General features: G+C 43.9%; 1 protein-coding gene across 5 annotated transcripts in view; it reads right to left on the bottom strand.

The window, feature by feature from the left end:
- The window catches only part of NLGN4X (neuroligin 4 X-linked), a 311,861-nt gene that overhangs the window by 147,579 nt on the left and 147,998 nt on the right, over positions 1 to 16,284 (bottom strand). For 2 of the 5 annotated variants that reach the window (XM_068962330.1, XM_068962332.1), the window contains 2 exons: positions 10,675 to 10,734; positions 6,402 to 6,554 (listed from right to left, as the gene is read on the bottom strand). In XM_068962330.1, coding sequence (XP_068818431.1) covers positions 6,402 to 6,554; positions 10,675 to 10,734 — 213 coding nt within the window. The remainder of the gene's footprint in view (positions 1 to 6,401; positions 6,555 to 10,674; positions 10,735 to 16,284) is intronic. The other 3 variants (XM_068962333.1, XM_068962334.1, XM_068962331.1) reach the window with 2 other exon arrangements.

The following is a 16,284-nucleotide window of genomic DNA, read 5'->3' as shown; positions in this document are numbered from 1 at the left end:
GTGATGGACAGGGAGGAGGCCTGGGGTGCTGCAATCCATGGGGTCGCAAAGAGTCAGACACGCCTGAATAACTGAACTGAAGCGACATCTATCTCATGACAGGTTCTTTATCCCACCATAGTGGTCTCCATATCTACCCTCCTCATGTTCTTCTAAAATCCCAGAAATAGAGCATTCACTCTCAACCTAACCTCCTCCTTATGTGCGGGTCACATCAACGAATGCAACGGGCATTTTCAGCCACCAGGAGGCAGAAGAGGAAAACCTAAGTCCATGATCATCCACAGGAAACCTGACTTTTTTTGTCCAAGCTCCTGGTACTTCTCAACACACCAGCAACAACAGAGACCAGACTGACAGTGTCCCAGCGAGCATTAAATGTACGCAGAGCTACTGATGAAGATGACGAAAGACCTTCTGTTGGGCAGAGGGGAAGGGGTAAGCATCTTGCCTTTTTTTTCTCTATTGCAAAACTTTTCATTCAGGGAGGGCTTGACAGATAACGCAGTGTAAAGTACCCACCAGCCAAGGCTGGAGACAAAAAGACGTGGGTTCGATCCCTGGGTGGGTAAGATCTCTTGGAGGAGGGCATGGCAACCCTCTCTAGTATTCTTGCCTGGAGAATCCCGTGGACAGAGAAGCCTGGTGGGCTACAGCACATGCAATCATGAGGCATCAAAGTCAGCTGAGTGACCGGGCACTCTGCCTGGATCAAGGAAGCTCGACCTTCTTCCCTGCTGCAGCACTTCCATCCCATATAACTGTGTCATCTTGACCCTAGTGGATACAACCTTCCTCCACCCCCCACACCCTCTAGAGCGACATCAGTGACCACTGGAGACACAGAGGCTGGAAGCCTGTTTGCAGGCTGGCCAATCACCCCCATGCAGACCCACCACGGAGGGTCTTACTCTAAGGGCTCCTTCCATCCCCATTTGGCTTTGCGATTGTGGCTTGCCTTTCTCATTCAGTCGCTCAGTCGTGTCCGACTCTTTGAGACCCCACGGACTGCAGCACGCCTCCCTGTCCATCACCAGCTCCGGGAGCTTGCTCAAACTCATGTCCATCTCGTCGGCGATGCCATCCAGCCATCTCATCCTCTGTCCTCCCCTTCTCCTCCTGCCTTCAGTCTTTCCCAACACTGGGAGTTGTGAGTGGTCCTACATAAAGTGTCGACACTCCCCATTTTCTCAGACCTCCTATACTTCTTCACTTTTGTTTGTCTTTCCCCTCAGGGCAATAACTTATATTTCCTCTATCCATTTAGCATCTTCCATCACTGACTAGTGAAGACTTTCTCTCTTGAGGATGAGAAGGCAAGTTTTTCAAGGTGGAAACCTAACCAGAGAATCTGACAGGTGAGAGAAGAGAATGGGCTTGGGAGGGAAGCATGAAGGTCCCAGAAGGGAGAGATGGTGTTTTGTTTTGTTTTCTTAATAGATATGCTGATGGACTTTTGAGGGCTTCCCAGGTGGCAGTAGGGATAAAGAATTCATCTGCTAATGCAGGAGAGACAAGATAATAACTGGGGTAAAGAGATAGCTGGGTGAGGAAGATCCCCTGGAGTAACATGTGGCAACCTGCTCCAGGATTCTCTTTTTTTTCTCCAGTCCAGTTCTTCTCTCCTGAAAAATTCCATGGACAGAGGAGCCTGGAGGGCTACAATCCATGGGATTGCAAAGAGTTGGACATGACTTAGCAACACAGCATGCGTGGGCAGGCATACACACACAAACTTTTGACCTGATGGGAAAATGACGTCTATGAGAACTCCGGAAGAAAATCTGCAGGAAAAGATAAAGTCAAATAAAGAAGAAAGATTTATAGGGGGAGGGGGGAAATGGTCAAAGTACCAAACAGTAGATGGCATCTTCTACTCTTACGTGAAAGAGAAATGTACATACCAGCTAAATAGGAAACTGACGTTTTTCAGCACAGAAATATCCAGAATGTTCTAATAGAAGGGACCCACTGAGTTGCCCAGATGGAAATTTGCTTGTGTGCACATGAAAAATAAGCGGGTGTTTCTGATGTTCTGGGAATCCTTGAAAAAAGGCAGTTATATAAAACGGTATGGGTGACATTTCATCAGACTGTAACATACTTGTCCGGCAAGAGGTCTGATGAACTCATTCCTTGGGTCAATGGTTTTAATTCCACATGTGGGTCAAAGGCAGTTAAGAATACAACCAAATGGGCTTCAGAGGTTAGACACTGGATGGGTGGACAAAGCCTTAGATCTGTAGCAACAAGAGCCTCGCTTTTTCAGACATCACGGCTGGGGGCACATATCATATGTGCCACAGGGGCCCATCAACAGTGATTTTAAGGAAACTGCATCAGCAATCAAGGACCTGCTTTCAGGAAACTAAAACTACAGTGTAAGCCCAGCAGCATCATTAACATTTCCCAAACAGCCCTAGATTAGACAATCAACTAGGTGCTCACTAGCTAAGCAAGGTTTGCGTTAGGCAGTCCTGATGAAAGAAAATATTCCTTGTCTGAAAAGCAAGTGTGGGGATCATCTCATTGACCGCCTATCACAACTGCTTTATCCTTGTTTTTCAAATGAACGATACATGGAAATTTAGGTGGTATTGGATAGATACAACATTACATTTTTGGCTAGTTTTTTTTTTTTTTTTTTTCTCCAGGGCTCAACAGTGACGTTAATAAGCTGTCCAAGGCTATTAATAACACTGGAAATTATTTCGGGACTGGGCTGAAGGGTCACTAGCATCACCCACTCAGTGCACATGAGTTTGACCAAACTCCGGGAGATGGTGAAGGACAAGGAAGCCCGGCGTGCTGCAGGCCATGGGGTCGCAGAAAATCAACTGAGGAACTGAGCAACCAAGTCCTGGGCTATCAAACCTCACAAGCACAAACCCACTGGATGGTTAGTATGGCGTGCACAATAACCTCACGAGGGAGAGAACGGAACCACCTTTTACAGAGATTCAGGAAATGCTTTCTTTCTGACCATCATTCATTTTGCAAAACTTCTCTTTGGGGGTAGGAAAACAGAATTTGTTACTCTGTTTTAAAAAAAAAAAAAAGCAGTAATCATCTCAAACAAAGCTTTTCCATTCCTTAGGCAGAAAAACAGCGTTTCGGCATGTACGACTTTTGGAAGAAAAAGTTCAAACAGTGATTTTTATGTTTTAGTAAAATAAACGTGTACTCCTATGAAAAGCTCTACTACAGACGATCATCACAGCATATGCTATACCATTTCATTGACTCATTAAAAAAATAACAGTCTGAAATATTTTCGGACAATGATAATAGCAATTTTCCCTGCAAGCAAAGAAGTAAACGACCACCGCCTGGTTTGCAAGGGGACGGCAGTCCACGCAAGAAGTCTGAAAAAGATTGACCGAGTCACGCTTGAACGAAATCTATCGCCCTGTACAATCGGCCAAGTTGGCACACTTTCACAGCTTCAGATAAAAGGGGGTCTGTGGTGTTGGGCTTCACACGAACTCATTCGCAGAATGTAAATAGACTGTCTCGGGGATGCTAAATTGCTTCTTTCATTTCCTTCCCGTGACTCTTGCAGCTTCTCTTTTGCCCTCCCCAAGATTTGTTTCTTCTATCTCTCAGCAGCAGAAGGTAAACTTGAAACGGTTCAGATGAGGAAAGTTAGAATCAGAAGCTTTTTAAAAAGAGGAAAAAAAAAAAAACAGAAAGAAAAAGAAAAGAAGGTGTGTGTAATTCCCACAAAATTGTTCCAGATTCAAAAAACTGGCCAAACAGATAAGAGATCACCGTGTAAAGCTGCTTAATACCCAGCTGGGCGTTAGAGAGGGGAGAGGTGTCGATTTCTCTTGAAATCTAACCTTTCAAGTCGCATCAGTGCCACGGCGTTCAGGCAAGACAATGTTTTCCTATTCCTGCAAAGCGAGAACTTGCCCAAAACCGCGGCCCTGGTCAGAAAGCAGCACCGGGAGCTGGTGACGCTCCATAAAGACCCCCACACTGCGCTCTTTGAAAGCGCTGCCAGGGGGCACGCGGTGATCCCTGGCTTCCTCTGCCCACCTCGTCCTGAGAATGGACCTTTTGTGAGGGATCACGGATCACCACTTCCTGTCTCAAACACCAGTAGCCAAGGCAACTCCCCAGAGGATTCTGAAACAAACAAACGAGAAAATACTCAGAGGGGCTTGCGATCCACGGTTTTCAAAATGAACGGAGACGACCAAGATTTGGCTGGGAGCACCAGCATGAGAAAAGAGAAGGAAATAAAAATCACGAGACGAGAAGGCTCTAGACGCCGAGTGATGCTGTCTACCATCTCATCCTCTGACGCCCACTTCTCCTCCCGCCCTAAGTCTTTGCCAGTGAGTCAGCTTTTTGCATCAGGTGGCCAAAGGATTGGAGTTTCAGCTTCAGCATCAGGCCTTCCAATGAATATTCAGGACTGATCTCCTTTACGATGCACTGGTTGGATGTCCCTGAAGTCCAACGGACTCTCAAGAGTCTTCTCCAGCACCATATTCAAAAGCATCAATCCTCTTTGGTGCCCAGCCTTCCTTATGGTCCAACTCTCACATCCATACCTGACTACTGGAAAAATCTAAATAGCTTTGACTATACGGACCTTTGTCAGCAAAGTAATGTCTCTGCTTTTTAATACGCTGACTAGGTTGGTCAGTCACAGCTTTTCTTCCAAGGAGCGTGTGTCATTTAATTTCATGACAGCAGTCCCCATCGGCAGTGATTTTGGAGTTCAAGACAAAAAGATAAATAAATAATGTCCATCACTGTTTCCATTTTGAAAACCTGAAATTTCAAGTACTCCATGGTTGTTCCCAAAGGTACAAGTGTGCACACATCTTGCATTTTTCAATTAGAAAGTCACCTCAACAACTGTCCCGATTCCCTGGGGTCTTCTATCCGTGAATGTTTTACTGGTGAATGAAACGAAATGCTCACAACAAAATTCAAACATCAAGTTGAAAATAAAATATTCTTGGTGATACTTGTATATCTGGAGAAAACATTTTCGACGTTTTCTTGTTTGACACAACTCTGTGAGTCCAGATTTTTTTTTTTAACCCATAAACATCCTATGACACACAGATCTCATTCTCACAGCCATATTGTTACAAATTCAATTTTCTGCACCATCTCAATGCATTTTTTTTTTCCTCTGCCTTGCTACTAGGCTTGCAGAATCTTAGTTCCCTGACCAGGGATTGAACATGTACCCCCTGCAATGGAAGCTCAGAGTCTCAACCACTAGACCACCAGGGAAGCCCCCTCAGTACATTTTTGCCCTGAAAATAAATGCGGTTATATAGACCATGGATAGTCTTCATGAACTGACCCAGAGCAGAAAAAACCACAGCAGATAAGCCTCAAAATATTTTCATCAAAATGCTATTTTTTTTTTCACAACCACACTGTTGGTGAAAATGAATATAATACCATAGCAACAGACTGCTGCTCTTGAATTCCTATGCTCTTAGACAAGGTCGGCTCACAGTCAATCGTAAAATTTACACAAAATGAAATATCACCAAGTTACAAAATTCAAATAAGAGTGTTTCATCACACGAGAATGCAAGTCATGTGACCACCTACCGCCTCTCGTCTTCAAGATTCATTAGATACACAATATCCTAGAGAGTAAGTAAAAGAGTTTCCAACTCATGATCAACACAGCCACAAAGCCACAAAAGCTCATATGCATGGCCCATTGTCCACTCTATCGAGTTATCACCTGTTACCAAACGCTTTATCAGACAGCACCCAACTGTGTTCATGCCACAGGTTTATGTCAGCCAAGCCCAGGGAAAGAAAAGCGCTTTCCGTAACATCCCAAGTTCATTCGATGACCCAAGAGGCTGAATCTGTGTGAGGAGGGTTCAAGGGAAAGAAACCATTGGAGTCAAATGTGAAAATTAAACAAAAAAGGAAATGGATGGTGCTACCTGAAAGTCAGGGAAGGAATGTAGCGAGTAGCATGAAGTGAGGTTTGTAGCAGAAAATTCCTAGGTGTCGGAGCAACATGAGTGGAAGCAGCAGAGCCGACAGAACAAGAAGCAAAAATTTCTCACGGACTCCTGCGTGCTGATGCTTGAGGAGCGTCCAAGGGATGAAAATATGCAAAGTCACAGAAACGAACAAAAAAAGAAACGTGAAAGTTATGGAGCAGATGCATCTCACAGCGTGATAAAAAAGAAAACGGACGGACCGACCAACGGTGTGCCGTGAAAGTCACGGAACAGATGCCTCTTGGAGCATTAGTCAAAGTTACGGAGGAAATGCCTCTTGGAGCATTCAGTGAGGTTTGTAGCAGAAATTCCCAAGAAATGCAGTAACATTCGTGGAAGCAAGGAACCCCCACAGAACAAGAAGCAGAACCTGCTCATCGTCAACCGGCACTCACTCACCTAGGATCCCCAGCCGATAGTTAATGGTGATGACGATGACGTTGCCGTAGCTGGCCAGGATGCTCCCGTCAATCATGTTGCCCGTCCCCTCCATGTAGGACCCGCCGTGGATGTACACCATCACCGGCTTCTTGCTGTTCTGATCATGGATGTCTGCAAGAAAGAGCCAAGTAAAGGGGGGAAAAAAAAAATCACACTGATTAACTGAGAGTAAATCAAAAGACGTGAGTGACTTTCCCTAGTTGAAATGGGAATCCCTCGCGTGGCCCTTTCTTGAATTAGGAATACCTCGGTTAAGATGGTCAGATGGCATCATAGACTCGATGGACATGAGTCTGAGCAAACTCTGGGAGGTGCGGAAGGACAGGGAAGCCTGGCACGCTGCAGGCCATGGCGTTGCAAAGAGTCCGACAGGGCTGAGCGACTGAATGAAGACAGTTAACATGGCTTAAGGATAATGGTCGATGTTGCTACATTTTCTACTCATAGAAATGACGCAGACATTGGAATGAATTTGCATGCATGGGTAGGCTTCCATATGTACCTATGACAGTACAAATTTCACCCCTGAGATGAATGAATCACTTCTTCCCCACATAGTAATCAAACCCTAGAAGGGGACATGCCCGGAACAAGCCCATGGCGTCTATTCCTGGTACAGAATTTGTCTGCAATGCAGGAGACCTGGGTTTGATCCCTGGGATGTCAAGATCCCCCGGGGAGAAGGGCACAGCAACCCACTCCAGGATTCCTGCCTGGAAAACCACATGGACACAGGAGCCTGGTGGGCTCCAGTCCATGGAATCACAAAGAGTTGGTACGTAGGATCTATTAAAGCATATATTTTAACTATCTAAAAGTTAGTGCAAACTCAACTTCAAAATTATCACTTTTTTACTGTAACTGCCTTCTTCAGTCAAACATGAGCTTCAAGATTCACTTTCGACTTAAGAATGAGAAGTAAGACTGGTAGAGAAACCACAAGCTCTTGATGCATTATGACAAAAAGAAAAAATAGTTTAAAAAATGATGAACAGAACAGAAACATGGAAAAACAAACAAAGGTACCCAAGCAAGTGTCTTTTCTCTAAATATCATTTGCGACGATATAACAACTGAAGTGACCGAAAAAAAAAAAAAGTGGAAGAGATGTAAACTGAAATAAAGATGGTGCAAGATTGCAACCTCAAGATGAAATGGTTGCAATCCTGCTCAATTCCACATGGAATAAAAACTCCCACTGTGATCTGAAACCAGAGTATCCTTAGTCACCATTACTTGGACACTGATGTGAAAATCCTACTTTGCAATGGTCTGTGACAAGAGAAATTTGCCCAGCATATGACTGCTTTCTCAAAAGTTGTGATCAAATAACTTCTTTGGTGTTCATCGTACCTTGAGCTTAAATGTAGTCTTTTAAGAATCCTGACCCCAATTATAATTATTTCTGGGAACTTCTGTATGTATATACATACACACATGTGTCATTTAAATACCTGCATGTTATCAAATAGCAACCCACTCCAGTATTCTTGCCTGGAGAACCCCATGGATGGAGGCACCTGGAGGGGTACCGTCCATGGGGTCGCAGTGAGTCGGACATGACTGAGCGAATGATGGATATGTATTATCAAGAAAAAAGCAAATGTATCCATGTAAATGTATTTACATTTTTTTTTCCTTAAAAACTTTTTATGGAGACATGTTTGAATGATCAGGAATGAATTTTAAGGAAATCAACCAACATGTGGATGGAGGCTGCTTATAAAATGAATTACGAGCACCATCTGAAAATAGGCTCCTGGTTGCTACCAGACACCCTCCAGGAGGCCAAAGAAGCCCATGGTCACAGTCAAGTACAGGAAAAAGTGTCAAGCCGCATCTGTCTGTAAATACTTAACCCACAGCAGAAGAATGCTATCTTCTCATGTAAAATTTGAGCAAGAAGTAAAAACTCCTTTTTGAATCTTTCACTGAACAGTGGTCAGTCGTGTCTGACTCTTTGCGACCCCATGGACTGTAGCCCGCCAGGCTGTTTCATCCATGGGCTTCTCCAGGCAAGGATGCTGGAGTGGGGTGTCATGCCCTTCTCCAGGGGACCTTCCCGACTCAGGAACTGAACCTCCATCTCCTGCACTGGTAGGCATATTCTTCACCGCGTAGCCCCCTGGGAGGCCCTCACTCATCATATGCTACGTGGAACTCTTTCATCAATCATCGTCCGTATAAGGTGTGGTGTCTTACACCAGCCACTAGTGTCTCTGGACACTGATTTGCTGTTTGAGTTCTTATTTAATGTTACCCTTCTTGGTTGCATTACTGGAAAGAAAAAAGTTGACATTTTTGGGACTGTTTTAAGGGGTTCCCTCAGGTGAAAAAAAAAAAAAGCATTAGGTTAACAGCTATTACCTTCTAAGACACACAGAAGAAGGTTCTTGTGAGCTCGGGGAAGAAATAATCAGATGTCATATTCATTCAACGTTAGGGGAAAAAGAACAAAATAACAGTTTCTATGGTATTTAAGTAAAAGGAGAAAGCATTTTAATATAACAGGTAGCTGGCGGGATTGTGAAAACAGACGCCAGTGATAAAAAAAGGAATAAGATGCTAAGAGGATAGAAGGGTACAAGATGCAAATTACACCTGTAGTTGGTTATATAAGGTTACGGATGAAATTACAGGTGGTCTGGGGCCTGACAAGGACAGGGTAGCTGATGACTCAGGGCAGCTGTCGTGTTCCAAAGGCATCAGAAGAAACCTCTAAGGTGAATACCGAAAGCAAGAAGAACGCTGTGAATGGGGGTCTACAAAATACTAAATAATAGTCATATTGTGAGACCAGCAGGTGAGAAGACAGCTATGGCAGAGCTTTTCTCAGAGACCCGCTGATTTATGAGACAAATCTAAGAGGATGGGAAAAGCCAAGCAAGTGGTAAAAAGGCAAACTTTTTTGGAGGGAACTTTTGCTTCCCAGCAAGGATGCGTCTCAGGTCCACTTTAAATCGTCTTTCAGCTAGAGAACCACAGGTCCATCGAGGGCGCTCATCCCTTTAACTTAAATAGTCAGAAATCCATGCCCTGGGCTTTCCTGACAGGTCAGGGGATAAAGAATCCGTCTGCCAATGGAATATACGAGATTGCATCCCTGGGTCGGGAAGGTCCCCTGGAGAAGGAAATGGGAGCCCACTCCAGTATTCTTGCCTGGGAAATCCCATGGGCAGAGGAGTCTGGCGTGCTACAGTCCACGGGGTCGCAGAGTTGGACACAACTGAGCGACTAAGTACACAGAGGCAGACCCAAGCTGCCCGAGCCTGCAAAGGCTGATTTTAAACTGTTTCTTTTCTTCTAAACCATTTGTTCCACTGAAGGAAGAAGACACCACTTGCTAATGATGGGTTACTTCCTGCGTTATCTTCCATCTTTAAAAAAAAAAAAAAATCACTCTACTTCTAGGGGGCAATCTGTCCAACAATTTGAGAGCCTTCGAAAAGAAACTCTCCATAGCAACTAAACATTTTTAGGAGGGGAAAAAAAAAAAAAAAGTTCTGAGAGCAGCCGTGGTGTGAAAACAGAGATTAAAAGATCTAGCTTTTCAGCCTTTTTCAATTCTTTGCTTATACCCCCTACTTTTATTTTTTTCCTTTAAAGCTTCCAAAATGTGTTTCAGAGAGAAACAACAAATTCTCTTCAAGACACTTTCTCATGTGTTTTACTGCAAGCCAGAGAAGATGCTTTGAAAACCCTATTTTGGAATCAGTACATTCGGGGGAAACAATTGTAAAAACAAAGATGGAAATGCCAGCCACCCCCACCGCCCCTGCCTAAAAAAAAGTTGTACTGAGCTGTCTTGGTGTCCACAGAAGAAACCAACAAGACCGAAGCTCCAAAATACAACATGAAATTACAAAAGAACATTTGGAAGAAAGAAAAGAAGGCATACATGCATGCTTTAAAATTTCACTTTCTCTTCTTGTGATCAAGCCAAAAAAAAAAAAAAAAGCTTAGGAAAAAGAAAACGGTGAGTTTCTTTGGAAATGGCATTTTCTTACTCACTTCATATTGAGAAACATGTATATACATTCTGCCAGGGGGGTTTACATAGTCATTGTGGTTACAAATGACAGTAGTCCCCAAACAAGAAGAAAATAAAGAAGCACATAGAAGTGTACTCTCTTCAGATAAGGGGAGGAAAAACGGGTTGAAATGGAAAAAAAAAAAAAAAAGATATAAAATCATGCATCAAGATCGAGCTTTGTAAAAAAACAAAAAATACCTTCATCTTCACCACGGTCATTACTGGTTATATCATCAGCGTTTTTCTTTGAGTTGGCTCCTGGGGTCATATTGAGAAGGAAAATAAAGGGAAAAAAAGAGAATTCAAAAACAACAGGTTTGCAAAAAAATTCAGAAGAGAGATACTACGCAGTCAAAGAAAAAAAAAGTCATACAAAAAGCTGAAATCTGTTACATTTGATTTCAAAATCATGAAACAGGGAGATGCAAAATGCATATAAACATAAATATGTCAAGAAGAACAAATTCAAAATGTTACTTGCCAAAAAAAAAAAAACATTAGATACCCAGTGAAAATGCAGTTTGAGGGTTAAAATGATACTACTGCAAAAAAGAAAAAAAAGTAATGTGAGTTGTAAAAAAAAAAAGAAGAAAATCAAATTATTATTTAAAGGGTTTCCCAAATTTTAAAAAGAAATGCATATGAAATATTCCTCTAATTTTAACAACTAATAATCTAGATACATTTTTGAAATGTCACTGATACACTTTGCTTAGGAAATTCTATACAGTAAGAAGCAACACATTAAGCAATAAACACAAAAGGTGAATCAAAATATCTTAAAATTGACATTCGTTTCATGCATAAGAACTTAAAAGCATACCATTCCTGATAAACATCAGATAGTCAGTGTAATTAATTTAAATCATGAATGCTCACTTGTCACTATTAGCTAGAGAACACGTCACATAATTGATTCCTTCGGTCTACTGTAAGCTACCACTTTCAACAAGCGTTTCTGAAATCAAGATAAAATGCTATAAATCATGTTTTTCTGTTTCAAAGACTTATTAAATATCGCTTGAAGATTATTGTTATTTGTTTACAAAAAAGAATACATAAATAAAGTCACCTACCTGGATGACATGAAATATAAAGCACCTTGAAATTTCTTTGTCAGCAAAATGAACAGAGAGGTTCCCTTAATGCCACCAAAAAACCCTCAAAAACAGACAAAAACAAAAACCGAAAACAAGGCTGTCTGTATGCAGTGTGCCATTCTGGTTTCTTTATCTTAAAGATACAAGAAGCTAAAACATTAAATACGACTCAGTTACTCCATTCGCTCAACTGCCTTCTTTTTACAGACAGACCTGACCCACTAGGACGTACGCGCTAGTTCTGGAAAACCTGAGTGGTGGCAAATAGTGAAAAAATGGTCTTTATCTTCCTTCCTGGCTTCCCTGGGGGCTCAGAGGGTCAAGAATCTGCCCACAATGTGGGAGACCAGGGTTTGATCCCTGGGTCGGGAAGGTCCCCTGGAGAAGGGAATAGCAACCCACTCCACTGTCTCTGCCTGGAGAATCCCCACGGACAGAGGAGGCTGGTGGGCTACAGCCCACGGGGTAGCCAAGAGTTGGGCACAACAGAGACACTAACACTTTCCCTTTACGTTCCTTCCTGGATGAACCTCGTCCCTGTCACCCACAAGACTTGTATCTGAAAAGACAACTACAGTTGTTCCAAACGGAGGGGGACAACATGATGTTTCAAAAAACCAAGATCTGAAATTGCTGCTTTTGTCCCTCAACAAGGGTTGAGTATTGGAAATATCACTTGGATTAAACAGGCAGAACTGGGAGGGGAAGGTGAGAACCTGATTCCTTCTGCTGGTAGACTTTTTGAGATTTAAATACTCCCCGCTGTAGACAATGTCAAGCTACCAACATAAAGTCTCTGAGGGGAGCTTGGGAAAGCAGTGGCCCCCTTGAAACTCAAGCTTATCAGCAGGTTTTCACCTTAACCGCTTGAAGGTGGAATGCGGTGTTCTAGGAGAGGGACCCCAGCCTCCAGGACCTAATGCTTGATGATCTAAGGTACAGTCCATGCAATAATAATCAAGTCTACAATAAACGCAGGGTGTTTGAATCATCCCAAAGCCATCTCCTCCACTTCAGTCCCTAGAAAAACTGCCTCCCATGAAACTGGTCCCTGGTGCCTGAAAGGTTGGCTGTGGTTATTCTAAGAGACAGTCTCTTCTTACGGTAACAGGTTCATACCCAATCTTTAAGGAACCACCATGACACTTTTCCAGGGGTCATGTATGGATGGGAGAGCTGGACTATAAAGAAAGCTGAGCGCCCAAGAATGGATGCTTTTGAACTGTGGTGTTGGAGAAGACTCTTGAGAGTCCCTCGGACTGCAGGAAGATCCAACCAGTCCATCCTAAAGGAGATCAGCCCTGGGATTTCTTTGGAGGGAATGATGCTGAAGCTGAAACTCCAGTACTTTGGCCACCTCATGAGAAGAGTTGACTCATTGGAAAAGACTCTGATGCTGGGAGGGATTGGGGGCAGGAGGAGAAGGAGATGACAGAGGATGAGATGGTTGGATGGCATCACTGACTCGATGGACCTGAGTCTGAGTGAACTGCGGGAGTTGGTGATGGACAGGGAGGCCTGGCGTGCTGCGATTCATGGGGTCACAAAGAGTCAGACACGACTGAGCGACTGAACTGAACTGAACTGAAAGTTGGGACATGACTGAGGGACTGAACTGATGACCCTGATGAGTCAATCTATTATAGCCATCAGCTTAACATGGAAGTCAATTCATGTCCAAGAATTCCACTGCAATGAAAGATCTTAAAGAATCAACCTTCTTCGAATAAGCTTCATTGTCCTCTGTTCATAGTTTATCAGTGTAACACTTATCTCCCAGCTATCTCGTGGGCTGAACTTATGGCTACATATTGTTAAGGAGAGTGTAAGAAGTACCTTGCTTTCTTGACTGCACCATGCACCTTCCAGAATCTTAGTTCCTGAACCTGAGATGGAAGCTGTGTCCCCTGCAGTGGAAGAACAGAGTCCTAATGACCGAACCACCAGACAAGTCTAAGAAATGCCTTTCTAAACACACATAGTCTATGTGGAGGCTAGAAATAAATTCCTCTGCATTTCTGATCAAAATTTAAGTCTTTTGAAGATTTTCTAAGTTTTTAAAAAGAACAGATCACCTCTTTCATCGAAAAAGAAAAGAGGCTAGAAAAATAAAGGTGTGGGTTTCCCTGGTGGCTCAGGGGGTAAAGAATCCGCCTGCAATGTGGGAGACCTGGGTTCGATCCATGGGTTGGGAAGATCTCCTGGAGCAGGGAAAGGCCACCCACTCCAGTATTCTTGCCTGGAGAACTCCACAGACTGTATAGTCCATGGGGTCGCAAAGAGTCGGACAGGACTGAGCAACTGTCACTTTCAAGAGACATAGAATGGATTAAGGGACTGAAAGTGTTATCTGATGATGTCAATTCCTTCCCAGAAAATATGTTTCTCATGAAGTCTGACTATCTCTCTTGACCACAGCCCTTTCCAGCTCGGTAGGCAATGAGCTTGGACCCCACACCTGCACTCTGACTTTTGCATGAGTCTGCCCTTATAGCCCTGCCTTCTTCTGGATTTTCTTCTTCTTTGTCTTCCCAGCCACAGCTGAAATCTCAGAAATACGACCTCTGGCCTGGCTGAAACCCAAACAGAGGCCACTCTGCAAGGTCTGGGCTGAGTTAAACGCCAGAGTTCTGTCTCAAGCTCCAGTTCTCAATGTCTTCAGGCTCACCATCAGTGCATGAAATTGCAGGAATCTGGACTTCTTCCCTGGGGAAGGATGAGAGGCAGTATTGAAGGAAATTATCCTGACCCCCTCCAGAAGGGTACAGGAAAATGCTTTGAAGATATGCAATGTTTTAGACCAACTCCAGTACTCTTGCCTGGAAAATCCCATGGACAGAGGAGCCTGGTAGGCTACAGTCCATGGGGTCGCTAAGAGTCGGACACGACTGAGTGACTTCACTTTCACTTTTCACTTTCATGCATTGGAGAAGGAAATGGCAACCCACTCCAGTGTTGTTGCCTGGAGAATCCCAGGGGCGGGGGAGCCTGGTGGGCTGCCATCTCTGTGGTCACACAGAGTCGGACACGACTGAAGCGACTCAGCAGCAGCAGCAGCAGCAGCAGCGGCGGCAGAAGTCACACAGCCTAGTTATATCACTGATTAAGTGGCAATACAAAGGCAGCATCTTCAAGGCTTCAGCAAATTCCTTTGATCACCCAAGTATGATTTGTAACAGCTCCAGAGAGGTATAATTTTCAATCATAGAATCAACTCACCAAGGTGTAAAGTTGAAGGATTTGTGTCTCTGTGCGTGTGTGTGTGTACATAGATATGGAGTTGTTCAACTAATGGCATAGTGTCCAGTCTGTTAGTGGTCACTTGCCATTTTGGGGCATCTCCTATAACCATATTCACAGAATATGTATTCCTTTCTCTCTTGCTATGAACAGTTGCAGGTTTAGTCGCCAAGTCATGTCCAACACTTTGCAATACCATGGACTGTAGCCCAGCAGGCTCCTCTGTCCATGGGATTCCCCAGGAAAGAATGCCAGATTGGGCTGCTGTTTCCTGCTATAGAGGATCCTCTCAATGCAGGGATCAAACCTGCACCTCTTAGATTACCAGGTGGTCACCTGCAGTTGAGGCGTTTCCCCCGACCCCAAGCTACAATGGATGCCCATGAACCATTTACATGCAATATTTTTATGGATGCATATTTGAATTTTTCTTAAGTGGATATGGAGGAGTGGAACTGCTACTTCTCAGCACTCATTCAAATGTTTAATAATCTAAAAACTATATTGTTTCCCAAATCAGCCGAATCACGGTATAGTCCCATCAGCAGTGTATGTCGGTTCCAATTCCTCCACCTCTTAACCAAGACCTGTATTATCTGTTCGATTGTAAGCATCCTAGTGGGGCTAAGAGTCGGACACAACTGAGCGACTTCACCTTCAGTTTTCACTTTCATGCACTGGAGAAGGCAACGGCAACCCACTCCAGTGTTCTAGCCTGGAGAATCCCAGGGACGGGGGAGCCTGCTGGGCTCCCATCTATGGGGTCGCACGGAGTCGGACACGACTGAAGCGACTTAGCAGCAGCAGTGGGGGTGAGGCGGTACCTCACTGTGGTCTTAATCTGCATTTAGATAATGACTTAATCTTGTCAAGTATCTTTGCCTGTACAATCTTTTTCAGTGAATGAAAGAGCAAAATTAAAGTGTAAGTCACTGAGTCATGTCCGACTCTTTGTGACCCCACGGACAATAAAGTCCATGGGACTCTCCAGGCCAGAATACTGGAGTGGGTTGCCTATCCCTTCTCCAGGGGATCTTCCTAAGCCAGGGATAGAACCCAGGTCTCCCACATTGCAGGTGGATTCTTTATCAGTTGATCAATGCAAATATTTTGCCATTTTAAAAACTGGTTTCTTGGCTCATCATTCTTGAGAGAGTCCTTTATATTTTGTAGAGACGGATCTTTTACTGGAAAGATAACGTGCAAATCTTTCCTCCCGGTCCACCACTTCGCTTTGGGTTTTCCCAAGGTGTCTTTTCTTAAGTACATATTTATTTTTACTCTGGGCTGATCTGGGTCTTGGTTTTGGTGCTGCTTTTCCCTAGTTGCTTCATGCAAGGGCTACACTCAGGCGCGCGGGTTTCTCTTGTAGAACAGCACAGGCTTTTGGGTGTGGGTGCAGTGGTGGTGTCACACGGCCTCAGCTGCTCAGAGGCGTGTGGGGTAATCGAAGCTGCGTGTCCTGCAG

This window comes from Capricornis sumatraensis, chromosome X (genome assembly GCF_032405125.1).
Source record: "Capricornis sumatraensis isolate serow.1 chromosome X, serow.2, whole genome shotgun sequence".
Classification (NCBI taxonomy): domain Eukaryota; kingdom Metazoa; phylum Chordata; class Mammalia; order Artiodactyla; family Bovidae; genus Capricornis; species Capricornis sumatraensis.
This window is presented reverse-complemented; position numbering and strand designations above follow the sequence as displayed.